A 17,857-nucleotide genomic window follows, 5' to 3' on the forward strand; every position below is an offset into this window, starting at 1 on the left:
GCTCCATTGCTCAATGTCTGGGGGCTTTATATTCCTAGCATGTAGAAATATAATGAGCCTTAGACTCATGTGCAGCTGCATTGTTCATATTGGCCTTTGGTGGGGCAAGTCATATTTCAACAATGGCAACAATGCAGCCATGCCCTGGTCAACTGGTCTCTTATTAAATGGCAGAGATGGGTCCAGACTTGGACTGAGGGACGGTTCTACCTGATTCCAATGGGAATATTATTTATTTCACAGTGGCCATGATATGCAGGTATTACGGCAATAGCTTCTCCCAGTTAGGCCAATCAAACCGATTATATACTTTGCATAGCCGGTTCACTAGAGAGAGCTAGAGGGATGTGAGAGTCAGGCCTGTAGGTTTTGTTACACTTTTAAAGAGCAATGAATATAGCAGTTTATGGCTGTTATTCTTGCAGCAGGTTCTAAACCAGTATGTCTATCAGGTACAGAAAGGATGTCATCACTGTAAAGCGCCACTATGAGATGAAGCACAAATTAATTATGAGGTCTGAACCTTTGCTCGGAGCAATCTAAACAAATTTAATTGAATACCACTGTTCTATAGCATCATCAAAATAAAAAAAGTACTACTGGTCAGTGAGTTTGTTTCTGTACTGTCTCTCCAAGGACCAGCAGCTCTGTGGCTCTAGGTGATTCTCACACAATTATGTGAATGAAATCGTAAACAGCCAGAGATAGAAAATGAAATTCCATTCTTATCGTCTACTGAGTGATGGCTGGAAGGATGTTGCTCTTATTGGTCACATGCCAGCTTGCCTTAAAAGTCCAATGCAAGGTTAACCAAAGAAATTTTTATATCTTTCATTTCAATGTCTCTTCGCATCAAAACCAGACATATGTCCTTCAGCACGTTGTTAGTTCTGAATGGTGTTATAAGGAAACTTCTGAATTTCCTTGCTTTCTGTAGAACTCTCAGTGAATAAACTTTTAAAATGAACTAATTTACAGGGCTTTGGTTATATCTCTGTTTATCTCTTAACTTAAAAGAGGACATATATATATATATATATATATATATATATATATATATATATATATATATATATATATATATATATATATATATATGGGTCCAGAGCCTACCTGGGGTGTCTGGGCACAAGGCAGGAACAGTCAGGACAGGGTGCAGGTTCATTACTGGTGTTATTGGACTGAGGATGGAAACTGATGCAGACACAGGGAGAACATGCTAAAAACAGAGATCTAAAGTGATGTTGAACCTAGGACCCCAGGACCATGGAGCTGTGTGGCAGTGAACACTACCTGTCATAGCAACTAGCTGCTAATGGGGGAAATGGTCTGTGACTAAAATTGTCGGAAATATGGGCCAAATATATAAAAGCTTCAATGTCCTAGTTTTGCAACAAGAATCATGAAATAAAATAGTTATTTATTTGGTTTAATAGAAGGCAGTCCTGTCACAAACATTGTCTTCTTGAAGGTAATTCAGTTACTCTGAAATAAGCTAGCGCACGTTTCGCGCAATAGATCTAGCCATGATCTGATCCCAGAATAACTGGCCTGTTCTGTGCTTTGAATTATTGAAAGAATGCCTCACCAAGCCTTGAACAAAAAGAAAATGCAGCTTCTTTGAATACTTATCTGATCATGAAAGAGCTCATTAATGTAGACGTTACCCAACATGTCTTTTAATGGATCTGTTATTATTATGGGTATTTTGGGACTTTTACCCAATATTCTCCCCAGATTTTAGGCACACATTCACATGATGCCACTGAGCTGGGAGGCTAGCACAGGCTTATTTTAATAGACATGAAGCTAAAATATGAGACATAACACTTCTTTAAGAACTTCTTTGTAGGCTATGCTTAATTTGAGTTGAATCCGCTAGAATAATTTCATATTCTCATATTTGGAGCGCACGTATTCCAGAACCTATTTAAAGGGATCCAGTAACTCTGTGATTATATATACAATAGTACTGTCCCAAGTAATCCCCAACACCCCCCATATATTGCCATAGTAATTTTTGGACTCATGAAAATTGATGGCTGGGCTAATCCACAGATATTTATGCCACTCTGGATTTCTGCATGACTGCTTTTAAGGAATTTGATAGGGATTAGATAAAAGGAGTTCAAAGGAACAACAATTACACTCTCTTGCATCCCCTCTTTGTAATTTGTGAGATCCTCCAGGTAAACCCATTTCTCCTTTGATACCGGGGCACTCTGGAATGGTGGACTTTACTTTTTTCCATTTTAATTTAAGCTGATAATTCACAGGCTTGCACCACTTTAGTGCGTAAAATATTCATAGCTGTGTCACAGCTTGTTTCTGTCCAGCGTGTCTCAGCACTCTCTGGGCTGTGGCAGCACTTTCCTGTGGATAATTGCATGGATGGAGCAAGAAGGATTACATAAACAACCAGACCTCCATCCACACAAACACTCCTATGTCCTATGTATGGATTTCACAATTTCCTGGAAGCCCCTGGACCACTTTCCCTGCATTAGTGACTGAAACTGCAGACGTGCTACTTCCATATTAATGCTGCAAGAGTGGTCGGGGCCTCACATTTAAATGAGTTCTGTATTTGTTTTGTTATTCCATATTGTGTAGCACAGACTTGTATCTCTCAGGTTCCCCAGATTTAATGTTTATAGCGTCTTCATGTTCATACCCAGAAAACGTAACACAAATGTCCTGGAATCATTGCAATTGTGAGGATAATAAAAGTACAAACTGGTGTACTTCAGTCCACTCCACTAAACAGCCATGCACTGGGTAAAAAAGCCTTAAGATCAAGTGAAATTCCTTTTAAACAAATCTCCTAAACAAACCTAGTTCTTTATGGAACCAAACATGGTTCTTCTATGGCACTCAATCACAACGGGCCAAACGATTACCAAATTTAAATCACAAACTGGAACCGTTCAGCTTCCTCTTTGGTGGAAAAGCGCTACCAAAGAACCTTTTGTAGCACCTTGAGTTTTAAGAGTGTGTGTTAGGCCTGAAGTTTGTAACAGACATGTAAACAGTAAACAGCTCACAAGCAGGAAGTGACTACTTTGTTTATAATCAAGGCCTTTATAAAGAAGAGCAACCAAACTTATCAGCACCATCTGTTATTGTAACGCTCTAATCCCAGCTCAAGGAAACAATCACATGTTTATCATCTTAATCACCTTATTATCTGATTGTGTCATTTCTAGTTTAGTATGATGTCAATGCCTTGTGATTAACCTTTGTATGTTCTCCACCCAGTATTTAACATTGCTTCTTTTAATTTAACTCTTGTTGATGCTAATTTTAAACAGCTCAATATGATTAAAGCAGGCTTCATATGTTAACACAATTAAATATATTATTTTTCTCTCAGTATCCAAAAACAAATGTGGTTAGTGGATTGAATCTCTGAAATAATCCAAATTTGTGAGTGATTAGGTGAATATGTGATGCCCTGCGATAGACTAAAGAAGAATATATGACTCAGTTAGTTCAAAAGTAACATTCTGTTTACACAAATTTGTTGGATGTTTTCAACTGGGTTAATTGTTGAATTATAGAGATGAATAAAATCAGGTCTGAAAAACAAAATATGTTGGCACCGACCACTTTACAGGTGATAAACTTTTCTTGAAGTTCATCACACAATTGGGTAACAACTGAATTTTACGGTCCACATACCATGATGGAGGTAACAGAGTACTGAACTAAGCCAGCTTCTATGTGTTTATCTCATTACTTTCATGCCTTGATAAGGCACTGATCTGAAAGTATGATGCACGGTTTGTTTTACCTAAATTAGATCAGACCATCTGATCTGAGTCAACAAAGTCTTCACAGTCACCAGGAGCAGGGCTCAAACCCACAACTCCCTGGAGCAGTGTGGCTGTGACACAACCTGCTGCGCCACCGTGCAGACCTTAAAACAGGCTGAAAACTGAGCATTAAGAGTGCATGGCTCCTAAACAGCCAGAAACAGCAACAGTAAACCCATAAAATAACAACAATTTTGTTGTTGCCCACCAAACAATTCAAATACCCACCCAAAGATGACATCTAGGAATTGCCTCTGGTGGCACTAGGTGATGTGAAATATAGAATGAATAAAATGTCATTCTACTATGAATACAAATGTTTCATATCATCACTCTCTGAACAACACCTTATGTGTGTTTTTAAATGTATTTAATTTTGAAAGCAGCAGCTTGTTGAAATATTTTTAAAAAAATTAAGACTCTTCTCAAAATCCTCTCTGGGCTTTATTTTACTTTCCTGTTGCCTTTGTTTCCCGCTCATGTTCATCTTATCAACTATTCAGCCCAATTAGGGCAGTTTACATCATAAAGATGGTTGGTAGCTTGTGTTTTTTTTTTTATTTATTTTTTTTTTTTTTGCAGTTCACACATAGTTCACTGTGTGTGGGTGTGTGTACCTGTGTGTTTGTTTCCTGGAGATGGCAGGAGAACAGGAATCAGAAGACAGCTGAACACACGCCAGCATCTTCACCTCCACACGCTGCTCAATGTCCACTACGGGCTTATGATTTTCCCATCACCTACTGAGACACCATTTAGCTCACCAGCCAGTTCAGTCGTGTCAAGTCCTGCTGATAAACTGTGGTGTTTCTGTGAAACAGTGCAAGGCTTCAACTGTGCACACATTACTGCTAGACTCTAAATGTTGTATTCCAGAAAAGCATGAAATGGAGTGAGTTGGATGAGTGCTTGTGATGCAGAAATATAATCATCCAATATCAGTGTCTGACCTCACAAAAAGGCTAATAGTTAAATACAGTCAAAGCATCACAGAAATCAGTTCTTCCTAGGAGAGTAGAGACTGTTCCTGCGACAAAGGGGTACACACTCCCTATTGATAACATTGTAAAAGGACATCCACTCTCTCTTTCTATTTACTCCAGCAGCATATGAATCAGCCAAACGCGTAGAATCATTACGCTTCAGCACAAGTCTTGATAAATGTGGAAGAAAGCATTGGGCATTAAAGAGAATAAATTGGGTTCCTGCTCAATGCGCCCAACGATTCCGGGTTGTTCCTGGAGCCACCGCGACCCTAAACTGGATAAGTGGTTACAGACTATGAAAGAATGAATGAATTCAATTGTGTTCCTCCAGCATAACAGTGGAATACAGAACGGACTGAGCCCATTCTCAATACCGTGGCTAGAGAACAGTCCTCCATGCAAATGTGCGGCTCTGCCATGAGTCCCATGAGTACAACTGCAGGCACGTGAAATTATTAAGTGTTCTAATAATATTTTCTATAAAGCACAACTCATGAGATGAAGATTCAAACTGCTGAAATATCAACCATATGCTCCATAGAGTGGGTCCCTCCCATGAAGGGTGGCCATGTAGACCTTGTGTCAGAATTGACTCATTGGTTCTTTAAAGTCACTAAATTCATTAAGTGTCTGGAGAGAATCGGCTGTAGGTGAGACCTACAGAGATCTACCTTTGCAGCTGTGAGCGGATGTCACCCTTGACCCTGGCCATTTGGGAAGGCCACTGATGGAAGATGGACAGGCTCTAAATGCCATTTGTCAGCTCAGTTGTATCATACACACACAGCCCCTGAGATTGTCACTGAGGTGAAGAGTGTAGTCCTCTGGGTTAAAGTGCATGTACGTGAAGCCTTGTCTGAAACCTTCCCTTTGACCTCTCTCTTATTTCGTCTTCATTTATATTCTGTACTCTTTCTGTTACTCTCTCTCTCCCACCACTCACTCTCACTATTTCATTTCACCCCTGCCCCATTCTGACATGAAGCTTTCATATCATATCAGAATCAGCTCTAGAGAATCCACCTCTCTCTCTGTCACTTGCTGCTGGAGCAGTTGTAGCAGATTCAAATGGCATGCACTGGATCGTTTAACAGCCTGGAAATAACCTAAACAACCAAACAGCCACACCAGCAGGAGATCACATGGTCTGTTGCTTGCAATAACAACTTAACAGTTTTTAATATGGGACAGGGTCTGATCCAGGGCTGGGACCATTGGGCTACTGGCCCTAGTAAAATATGACAGGCCCCTAAAGCGCTTTTCTGTTGTCACTCACTACCTCCAAGGCCATCGCTGCCTGACAGGCAAAATTCACTGTTTGAATGACGAGTTTGACACTCGCATGAAAAGATAGAAGGGCACAATGAAAGACATTGTCCAACCATTTTCAAAGGATGTAGAATTCTGAGACTTCTGCTGCATCCCGTTGAAAACCTTGTGTCAGTCCTACCATTATATCCTACCAATGGCTTTGACTACTTCCAGGTAAAAAAGTAAAGTGTGCACCGTAATATGTATCAACCATTGACAAATTTGTAAAAAGAAATCAACAGCATACATTACAGCAACTTCGGAGTTGGACGGTTTTGAGAGAATCTTACATGTCATCAGCTTTAAAGCATCTTTCGCACTCATTCACTTTTGAGAACTAGTGTCAAGGTAATTGCTTTCTTCGTTTTATTCTTTTCTCCTATGGCTTTTCAAAGTAATCTGCTCGATGGAGACTCAACATACATATGACCTTTCTAAGGTTTCTTCAGAACAACAATGGCGAGCAGTAACTGGACCTGTTTACTTGTGCTTAAGGCTGCCCAGACTATTTAGATGCAGCAAGGAATTGTTTTGCTATATCTTTATTTTATTAATATGACACAGCAATTGAAAAATTGTGTCTTTTTATATTATATTTCACGTTATATTTGCACATATTTACTCAACAGAATTTCAACAAATTCTCTGGGGTTATTATGGATAATGTTGCAGACTAGTTTTACTGTTTCAAAGTTTTTCAAGATTAATAGTTAGCCTTTTTATATGGCAGCTAATTAGCATTTTGTCTGTGAGACATTGCTATAGTGCAGTTAGCAAATAGAGAGCCAATTCACTGCAGCAATGGTGTTAGAAACACACTTTTTTTCCTAGCCAGGGAGGAATAAAAAATTATATAAACACAGCCAACCTACCATTGCTAAGCATTCACACCATAATATGTATAAATCCATGTATATATATATATATATATATATATATATATATATATATATATATATATATATATATATATATATATATATATATTGTTGGTTGATCATTAAAAAAATGTGACAATTGAAAATATATTAATTTATAGAAATGCTTTATTCTGTATAGCAGTGGGGAAATAAATAACCTAGCAAAAGCAGCCTAGAAAAATAAAAACTTTATCACAAACACAAGTATAAAAGTAGCTCCATCCTGTTTGCAAACCTGAAACTTCATATTACATAAAACACACTGCAAATGTCTGCATTTTTGTCAACTCTTTACAGCATTGGAACAATCAATATTAATGGACCAAAATTACTCATAACAGCAGTAATAGTAGTACTGGTGTATTATGGATGTAATAACACACATACAAAAAAACAACAACAACAACAACAAAAAAACAGCTGTTAACATTTTTGTGGTTTTTCAGTGCGACCAAAAAAGTGCACTGTTTTTTTTTAAGAGGTGCTAAAGTAGCATGTGCATGTGGTTCGGTTTTACTGAATAGATAGTTTGAGTTGAAAACTATGGAGACCACAGGCTCCTGCTCTTTTGTTAATACATCCGTTTATAAGTAACACAGCCATGGTGTTTGAACTGGTTTTAATTTGTGCACAAACAGAACATTAGGTTCGATCTGTATTCGTATGCCCTCTACATAATAAATGAGCCATTCAGAATAGTGTCAATGAGTCCTCGACACTGACATCTGTGTCTTGTGCTTTGTGTTTTGTGTCTGAGAGAAGATCCACATACATATTCCAATAGAAAATCTAAAGGAGAACAGAGGGAACTGTGTTCCTAAGAGGCCTGTTTGTGTGGCTCTGTTCTTCTACAACAAACATTTATTGTTTTAATCTGTTGAAACCATTATTGTATATTTTATTTTTTTAAACCTTTATTTAACCAGGTTAGACACTTTTGAGGTTTGCTGATCACTTTTAAAAGGGAGCCCCTGCCCAAAATGGCAGCAATACATCGTTACAAAATATATATATATATATATACACACATACACACACGAAAATATCTACACAACAACCTTCTGGTCTCAGTTGATTAACTTAAGGATTTAAATACCATTAAAAATAGAGAACATTTATCCCTTTTGCCTGTACATTTGACCTTTGGTAATATGAGGTCTTCACATTCAAATTTTAGGTATAAGGAAAGTAAGGTTCAAGCTGCATGGCGAACCAGAATTTCTGTGTCTTGCCTGGAGTTCAGAAGGGAACTCTCCTCAGGTTTCAACCAAACAAACTTCAGTGAAGAGTCAGCCATCTTTGATTCGTAAAATTTATCGAAGCTGCAACTTTGCTGTTTTGAGAAAATGTTCACCCAGTCTCCAATTTGACCTGCAGAATAGGGGACATTTCTGTTATGATTTAATTCTAGCCACAAATGTCAGATTCAGATGTTAAAGGACTACGTCTGGACAACAAAAGCCATTCCAATTCATATCAAACACATTAGATGGAGCTCTAAAATTCCAGGTAATAGTTTCAGTGCTGCACAGTCAAATGTTGGTAAGCTTAGGTCCCTGTGCTTCTGGCCTCATTCATAACAGTTACATCATATTTATAATAATTACAAAACATAATATACTAATGTTATGAATGTCTGGGCTGCTTCTTTTCATTATCTAAGTATTCATTTTTGGAGAAATTATTGAAGAAATTTATTTAGTAAATTATTAGGGAGGTTTTAGACATGTAGTAACTCACCTTTCCTCATGAATGAGCCCTTGCTGTGGTCCATGATCTCCTGGGGAATATTCTTGTAGTTGACCATGGAGCTCTCTCTCATGGTGCTGAAGCTGCAGTTCTTCTCAGTGCTGATGAACTCCTCCTCCAGCAAGGGGCATTGCAGGAATCTACTCACTTTTTCCAGAGAGCCACGCAAGTTCTGTACACAATCAGTTGAGTATGAGTCAATGCCACAGCTGGTGCTGTCCCAGCTAGCAGGGAACATTCCCACAATTTGGCTAACGTTATCCAAATATTCAAATAAAGTTTAAAAAAAAATGTAGCCTAATGCTCAATGAACGTTTTAATGATGTTTGTCATTTTAAATAAAACATTCTTTCAACATTAGACTAAAAGGCAATTTTGATGTTTAACTGAAAACACAGTGATCCATTTTCAGTCCACCCAAACAATGTCACAATGCATAGTGGGATTATAAATAGTGTTCAATTGATGTATGACCCATAATGCGTTTAAATTAAATTTACCTTGTGTGGATTTTTACTAATTATGTATTAGTAATGTCCAAAGTCATTTAGCACCACTCTCTATTCCGTGTAATGCACTATATAGTGAGTAATGTAGGGAATAGTGAGCAGGGAGCCGATTTGAAGATAGTGAATGTACGCTCTCAAAACTTCACTCGAGTAAAACTACAGTAATTTTATTACACTAATGTGCACCTATTTTGCCAATGCTGTACCTGTGCTAATCCAACATGAAATGCAACATGTTATTGCATGTTAAGAGGGTTTTGGTTTTTAGAAATGCTTCAAAACATGTAGATGTTTAGCAACGATGATGCTCTTACCTGCCACATTTCTTCATATGTGATGTAAAGGAAGTTGTGTATGTTTCCGGCATTACTGGTCCAGCCTTTCACATGATCAAACCATGACCCATAATGCACTAGAGAATAAAAGCAGGAGGTATTTAGCGTGGATCAAATACTGATTAAATTCATGACATAAAAAAAGAGAAAAAGTTTCTACTGACCTGTCCCCTCTTTGAAAGCACTCAGAAACTCTGAAAATGTGCCTGGATTGGGCAGGAAGTTGGCCATCTTGTGAAAATGGTAATAGGACACAACCACATCTTTAGGGTTTCTCGCTACATAAATAACCTGAAAAGATACGACACTGTTAACCAAGTGTCTCACAAGTGTCAGATGTGACTTTAGTTCACTGTGCAATTCTTTTTGTCTGTACATGAGATCCTCCATTTTGTGGACCTCTGTTTTGTTGGGCAAAGCTTACCTTGTTTATTTCTAATATATGATATACTATATAATATGTGACAACTTGTTTTTTTTTTTGGTAAGTTTTGGTAAGATATATTTCTTCTTTGCTAGTGTCAGGAATGAATAACTATTCACAGTTTTTAAACAAAAGATATTTTTCCTTATTTGTTTATTTAAATGTAAACCCTGGTAAACCTTGTGGTGGTTTGGAAAAGCTTGGATTGAATGAAATTGGTTTGATGTGCCTTAATGTCAGCACACTCCATTTTTAACTGAAAAGGTGTATTTTCCCAAAAGATGTTTTTGAATTTTCATTGCATTTTTATAGAGACCTCTATAATTAACTATATAAATATATAAATATAATTCATGTGCATGTTTTGTATGATTTATGATCTTGTGGTTATTATTTAACCATTTAAAGGAACACTTCCGTACTCCCTATATGGTATTATGTTTACGTTGTGAGATGATGTCGCTTGGTTTGACCGGTGTGAAGGGAAATTTTAAATGTGTTTCTTTTAAAATCATGTGCTCATTGAATCACTAGTATTTAGTAGTAATTAGTAGTAATCATTGATGATTAGTAACAGTCTTTGTTATATATAAAGATGAGTTGTTTTATGAAATGTATGTTCCATTAACAGTCTTTAGACTGTTTCACCAACTGAGTCTTTAGTAGAAAAGGAATTTGATGGGAGTACACAGGAGTGCAGCTTGAAAGAGTTACACTCCTGCATTCAAGGAGGTTTTTTTTTGTTTGTTTTTTTTGTAGCTGGTTCCTAGAACTTTGTTTCTGTATTAAACTGTTATCTTTTTCTCCCTGATAGGTGGTTCAGCTCAGCTCTGTCTCAGAGCAGAGCAGAGTAGAGTGCTAGTGAATGCTTTTAGCTGCTCACAATAAAGGTTACTCAAAGATCACTTCCAGTCTCATTTTTTTTATTAGTTGATCATTTCCATGACACCGGACAGAAATAGCACTTTGCCTTTTAGCTCTTACTTTTTGTAATTCCACTGATCTAAACCTGTGTAACTGCCTATATCCTATATGTTGCCCTTTAAATGGGAATGGTAATGTGTGATTTGTAGATTTTACTTAAAACGGCACCAATCAGCTCCTGTTTCTACTCACTTTGAAAATTTTATCAGGTCCACTAAACGCTGAATTGATGAATTTTGAAGTTCTATAATTAAAGACTTTAGTCCATCTGTTATTTTGGGCATAGTTTGGGTGAGTGATGAGTTTCTGTCTCTGATTTTACATCTAAATGTTGAAACAACAAGTGTGTCTTTTACAGAGCACAGTGTGTTTGCAAGGGTGCTTGTTAAATGTCTTTAAAGATGTTTTATGGTTAAAAAAAATTGAACCATTGTGTTAATGGTGATAAACAATGCGTATTTGCTTACTACAGTGGTGTTACAGTGGTTACAGAATGGGTGATATTTCCTGAGATACATTTAAATATGCTGAAAAGGAAACTTTGAAAAGGAAGCTTTGTAAAACAAGCGATGTGACGCAGATACATGAAAGTAGGCTGTCTGATATTTTGATGTCAGCATGACTGCTGGGTTTATTGGTTTCTGCATCAGTTGATATATCTCCTTATCACCATGCTTGCAAATTGCAGCAGCTGTGGAGTGCATGCTAGGTCTGCTAGGTCAGACATGGTGCTCTATTCTGAAAGTAAACGGATAGTATATTTCATAGAGTTAACGGTTCTATTTGAGGATGCACTAGATGAATCATTCGAAAGGAAAAAGCTTAAGACTTCACTGAGCCTTCTGGGAGTGTTGTGGGCTTAATTCAACGAAACACTGATGAGGGGAGGTGCCTACCTGATGACCCCTGTGAAGAGCTAGTGATGCAGTTGTCGGATTGGGTACTCCTATGATAGGCTCAATGAGCCTATCTGTAATTTGTAATGATTTATGAGTAATTTGTAATGATTTATGAGTAAATTTGTAAGCGCTTATCCAGTTCAGGGTCTGCTTGGAATCGTTGGGCGCAAGGCAGGAATACACCCTGGAGGGGGCGCCAGTCCTTCACAGGGCGACACATACACTCACACACTCACACCTACGAACACTTTAAAGTCACCAATCCACCTACCAACGTGTGTTTTTGGACTGTGGGAGGAAACCAGCGCACCCAGGGGAAACCCATGCGGACACAGGGAGAACACACCAAACTTCTCACAGACAGTCACCCGTAGCGGGAATCAAACCCACAACCTCCAGGTCCCTAGAGCTGTGTGACTGTGACACTAACTGCTGCACGACCGTGCCGTTAGATTCTTTTATTTCTTTTATATGTATGTTTTATAATTTGATCTGGTTTTGTTTGTTAGTTGATTTTGTTAGTCAGCAACCTTAGTGTTGAGGTGTAGGAACATTCGACAGGAATTTTGATGGCTGGCATAGGATATGTTACTTCTTATCTTGTGTGTGATTATAATAATTAGTAGGAGAATTCAAAAAACATACAGAATTTCAATCTGTTGAAACAAGGTATTCTCACAGATGTGCTACTGAATATCTAATAAAATAATAAACGATATATTAAAGGTTACTAGGAATATAACACATATAGAGTTATATAAAATATATACTCTTATTAATAATAAGGCCTGTGTGGTCCTTACCTTAGCCTTAGAGCTTCGAAGGGCACTGGCCAGTAGCTGATAGGGCAGATGTGTGGTGAGTAGACGAGGCCCTTGTGAAGTCTTCAGGATTTCAGGACAGTAATACTGCTCCAGCCAGGGGGCTCTCGCCCAGTTTGGCTGATTCTGAGCCTTGGACGCATCCCCCCTGTTGGACACCAGAGTGACTATCTCCTGCATCCATGTTGTTCCTAGACATTTCAGGGGAAAAATATATTAATTTAATAATAACCAGACAACATTATGTTGACATCAGTTTGTGGGTGATCTTTTTCTTGGACTGAGTAAATGAGTGTAATTCGTTGCTAGTATTTACCAGCTACTACAAATTACACAACACTCAATACAGAAAGATGATCATTTTCAGTTAATTACAATTGTAAAAAAATCAATTTAAATTCAAAATGAGTAGAAACAAACTCTAATATGTCATACCTAAAGCCAAGCATCAGCAAGAGGGGTGTAAACCCTTGAAACTAAAGAACAATACTGGTAAATAATTAAAAGCCAATAATAGACTTCATATAGTTTTAACATTTTCATTACTTCAAAAGCCTAGAGACAGAGCTGTATTATCACAATTAGTATGTTATGTGGAGTGCTGATGCTGTATCACACTGGATGCTGCTGAGATGGTTAAATAAGCTTCTGATTGTTTTATGTATCGCCATGAGTTATAAAGATAGAACATGAGTTACAAGGATTTTCAAAATGCAACTGATGAATGTTTCAATAAATAAGGTCCTGCTCATTTTTATACAAGCTCTTGGCTTGTATGAGTTAAATTGCACACATGAAAAGCTACGGGCCACTTTGCTAAATTCAGCTACAACAGAAAAAAAAAAAAAAAAAAAAAAATATATATATATATATATATATATATATATATATATATATTCTACCCGTCTTAGTAGGGTGTTAATCCGTTACTGAATGAAAGAAAAAAATGAAAAGACTCTTGAAGCATATAAAGGGTAAGATAGGTGTTACCTGATTTAGGATAGGTCACAATCAAAATGTCTGTGTCCTGGAATTTGAAGTCCAAAGCATATCGGAAGCTGTCCTGATTGTGGAGATGTCCAGGGAAGCTGATGCCGTGGAAGGTCTCTGTAACATCTAGCCGAGCCATGTCTCAGTGTGTGTATGTGTGTGTCTATGTGTTCACAGCTGTGTGTGCTAATGGGTGTCTGAGAGGAAGTGTTATGTCTGTTTATATATTTGCTTGGGGTGGGGCTAGTGATGACAATTACAGTTTGGAAAATACCTCATAATTATAGTTCCAGAGAATTACCTGAAACTTGGAATTACACACGTTACAACACAGCGCAGCTATTTTTATGTCCTTTTAAATTAAGCTGGCTTCTTCCTAGACAACCTATATATGGTTTTGTGCATGTGAATATTTTCTGGATTGTGGTGGTGATTGTATATTAAACATAAACCGTGAGAAGAGTATTATACACAGTTTTCTCTTCACCTTAGTCTTGTGTCTTTGGAAGTTGTATGTAACTTCAGTAATAGTAACAGTTAAAAATGAACAGGTTTCTGTGGGAAATTTTTTGTCTTAATACAACATATGTATACTCTTCCACCAAAAACGATTCTAGGCTAAGATCTACTCTCCAATCTATGTCATGCATTCAAAATCCTTTTTTGGTCTGTGATGTAGTAAGTTATAAAATAGGAAGTGCTTCAGACTTGTTCCTTTCACCGTCACTGTGCAAAAATAGTGACTCAGTGAGTTTCTATTGGGAAAACACCATTTCACAAGAACATTCATAATAGCTTTTTTACATATTGATCATTATATTATGCAAGATGTGTGTGATTCACTCTTTAATTATTCAATCAATTCCATTAAACAAACAATTAATTATTTCATTCACTATCTGTAAGCTCTTATCCAGTTCAGGGTCGCGGTGGGTTCGGAGTCTACCCAGAATCAGGCAGGAATACACCCTGGAGGGGGTGCCAGTCCTTCACAGTGCAACACACACACACACACTCACACCTATGGACACTTTTGAGTCACCAATCCACCTACCAATGTTTGTTTTTGGACTGTGGGAGGAAACAGGAGCACCCGGAGGAAACCCACGCGGACACAGGGAGAACACACCAACTCCTCACAGACAGTCACCCGGAGGAAACCCACGCAGACACAGGGAGAACACACCACACTCCTCACAGACAGTCACCCGGAGGAAACCCACGCAGACACAGGGAGAACACACCACACTCCTCACAGACAGTCACCCGGAGGAAACCCACGCAGACACAGGGAGAACACACCAAACTCCCCACAGACAGTCACCTAGAGCGGGCCTCGAACCCACAACCTCCAGGTGCCTGGAGCTGTGTGACTGCGACACAATGCCGCTCCAAACAAAGAATTGTTATTAATATTATTGAGATCATGAACATGTGTCTAACCTTCACACACCCAATGCCAAGCACTAAAACCTTGTGGAATTTTGTTGTCTGGAGTATTGAAGATCCATTCAATATTTTTGGGATGTGTTGGAGTGTTTTTTTTGTCCCAGAAATTATCCAACATATATCTGCCCTCACATAAGTTAAAACATCTGAAGGCAACCAAACACTTACCACAATGTTCACAATGTTCCAGTATCTAGTGTAAAGCTTTCCAGAAGAGTACAGGCTTGTGGCTGCCCACAAAAATTCATATAGTGGACATCCTCTGGGTGCCACCAGTTATGCCGACAACAGAGAAGTCATTTTACTATATGAAAGATTTTGGTTTTACCACTTAATTTGATATATTTTTTGTCTGCTTCTCCTCTTTTCATATCTTGTTGTTAGGTAAAATTATGCTAATTTTAAAGTCCATTTGCACAATATTTTGGGTTATAATTATTTCTACTTTTCTCATGACCTTCAGATTTATCTTAAAATTGTTGCAAAAATAACAATCTTTATCCTTATAGTGTCATTATTAATATTATTAGACACTGTTATCCTTATAACTTAAAATAGAAGCTTAAATCCATACTCAAATAAATGTTCTGCTAATTGGATAAAATCGTGAAACAATATTTATTTATATAAAACGAGATTATATAACTTTAATATATATAAAATATAAATATAAATATATAATAACTCTATAGTGCAGTCTTTTACGTAACTACAAAATACAGAATCAATCTTTTTGTAACCTAGGAATAAACCAGTTAATGCTCCATAGAATGTGTCATCCACACATGGTTAAAATAGGTTTTCTTCAGAATCTCTGACAAATCTGTGCCACTGCCAATGTGCCAATGGTTGTTGCTTAAGATGAGGTAGAATCACTTGAGCAAACCGGAGCACCCGGAGGAAACCCACATGGACAACACACCAAACTCCTCACAGACAGTCACCTGGAGTGGGAATCAAACCCACAACCTTCAGGTCACTTGAGCTGTGTGACTGTGACACTACCTGCTGCGCCAGAGTGCTGCCCTTTATTAAATACAAGTCTGTAATGGCAGTATGAAAAAACAAGTCTGTAACGCAGTATGGACTGATCTTGGTCTAAGGAAAATAAACTGCACAGACAATCGCGGCACACCACAGGAAATGCACAAAAGCTACATAGATCATGTGACATCTGAGCACGCTGAACAAATGCAGAACAGTAAGAAACCACAATTCCTCTTACAGGCACACAGTCAAATATCGGACAAGGACTTTAAAGAGACAATTTCCCATAAACAGGACAAACATATCGTCACTGTCCAAGGGGAAAACATATCTCATTTTTTGTCGATTATTAGTGTACTACATTTTCTGGACACAGAAGCTGTCCTTCACAATGTGATAAAATTAAATGATGAATGAACCAATAGAAACACCCCGAAATTACTTAGAGTTAAATCTTACTTTGACTTCCATTGAAAATAAAAGGTTGAGGTTAATGAAAGCTTATGTATTTATGATTCTTTTGAATTTTTAAAGGTACTAATCATCATCACCTGGACAATTTCTGATTAATAAATGTATATAATCCAACCACCTCATTTGATGTGATCAAGTCTTAATTAAGCAAGTGATTTTAATTAGAATTTCCAGGGCATGAGGACTGTGAAAATGTCTCTGTAATTTCATTTTACCTCAATATTAGGGTATTATCAGGAAATTGTGGGTGTGGGGAGTGATATAGAAATACAGATACAGGTCCAGTCTGTCCTCCAAGACAATTATATAAGACTGTGAGCTGTTCTACATGTCAAACAAACCAGTTTAGAAATTGTATGTCATCTCTGAAAAGATTTACACTTCCAGTGACAACTACAGAGAACAGATAACCTATCAGTCAGAAATGAGAAGCTGAAAAGCAGGAAAAAGACATGGATTGTTTTTCTTTACTTTCCGATCCAAGAGTGTGATTAGTTAAACTGAGGTGTGAAATGATGTGTCTTTGTACAACAATGGTGTCTAAAAAGCAGCAAATACTCTGAGCAAAAAGCTTACAAAGCAATATGAATATCCCACTCTGACGCCATATTCAAACTGATTAACATGTTGTCGCTGCCACAGCTCCAGAGCTCCTTCATTTGACCCTCACCTCCAGTCATTATCTGTGAGGAGTTTAATAAAGTCATTTTGGAACTTTTCTATTGGTTCATTCATCACCAACGTTTCACACAAACAGATGTTTTCAGATTATGTAAAAAAAACAGGTCATGAAGTGTTCTGACCTGACCACTATAATATTTAATGACTGTAATCCAGAATGTAAGTTAAACTTTTGGTCTAAAAGCAGTCACACATTTTTGAAACTTTATTACAGACAGGACAAGTATCTCAAGTCATATATTGTAGTAAATGACACACACTGAGGACAGCAATGTAAAATAATCAGTAAAATAAAGAAGTAATGGCAGTAAAAGAGATAGAATTTATATAAATGTACAGTGTATACACACACAAACACACACATTCCAGTTTCCTGTACTGCCATTATTTCATTATTTTACTGATGGTTGTACACCTTTTTATACACACACACACAGATTAGTAAAATGGTGTATAATTGAAGAACGTTAAGGTATAATACCACACACTATTAAAACCTTAGATGTGTTGTTTATAACATTTATTTTCAGCCTCATTTGCTTCAAATGTTCTTTGTGCATGTCTTTATTTGATGTGAAGTGAG

General features: G+C 37.5%; 1 protein-coding gene across 1 annotated transcript; it reads right to left on the reverse strand.

Annotated features, from left to right (window-relative positions):
* Positions 1 to 7,171: 7,171 nt before the first annotated feature.
* On the reverse strand, positions 7,172 to 13,861 carry sult5a1 (sulfotransferase family 5A, member 1). The gene is made up of 6 exons (XM_066648201.1): positions 13,684 to 13,861; positions 12,676 to 12,884; positions 9,790 to 9,916; positions 9,605 to 9,702; positions 8,773 to 8,953; positions 7,172 to 8,403 (listed from the first exon to the last, which is right to left on the reverse strand). The coding sequence occupies exons 1-6, from the start codon at positions 13,820 to 13,822 to the stop codon at positions 8,228 to 8,230; spliced, it is 930 nt and encodes a 309-aa protein (XP_066504298.1). The 5' UTR covers positions 13,823 to 13,861; the 3' UTR covers positions 7,172 to 8,227.
* Between the last annotated feature and the right edge of the window lie 3,996 nt (positions 13,862 to 17,857).

Source organism: Hoplias malabaricus, chromosome 16, assembly GCF_029633855.1.
Source record: "Hoplias malabaricus isolate fHopMal1 chromosome 16, fHopMal1.hap1, whole genome shotgun sequence".
NCBI lineage: Eukaryota > Metazoa > Chordata > Actinopteri > Characiformes > Erythrinidae > Hoplias > Hoplias malabaricus.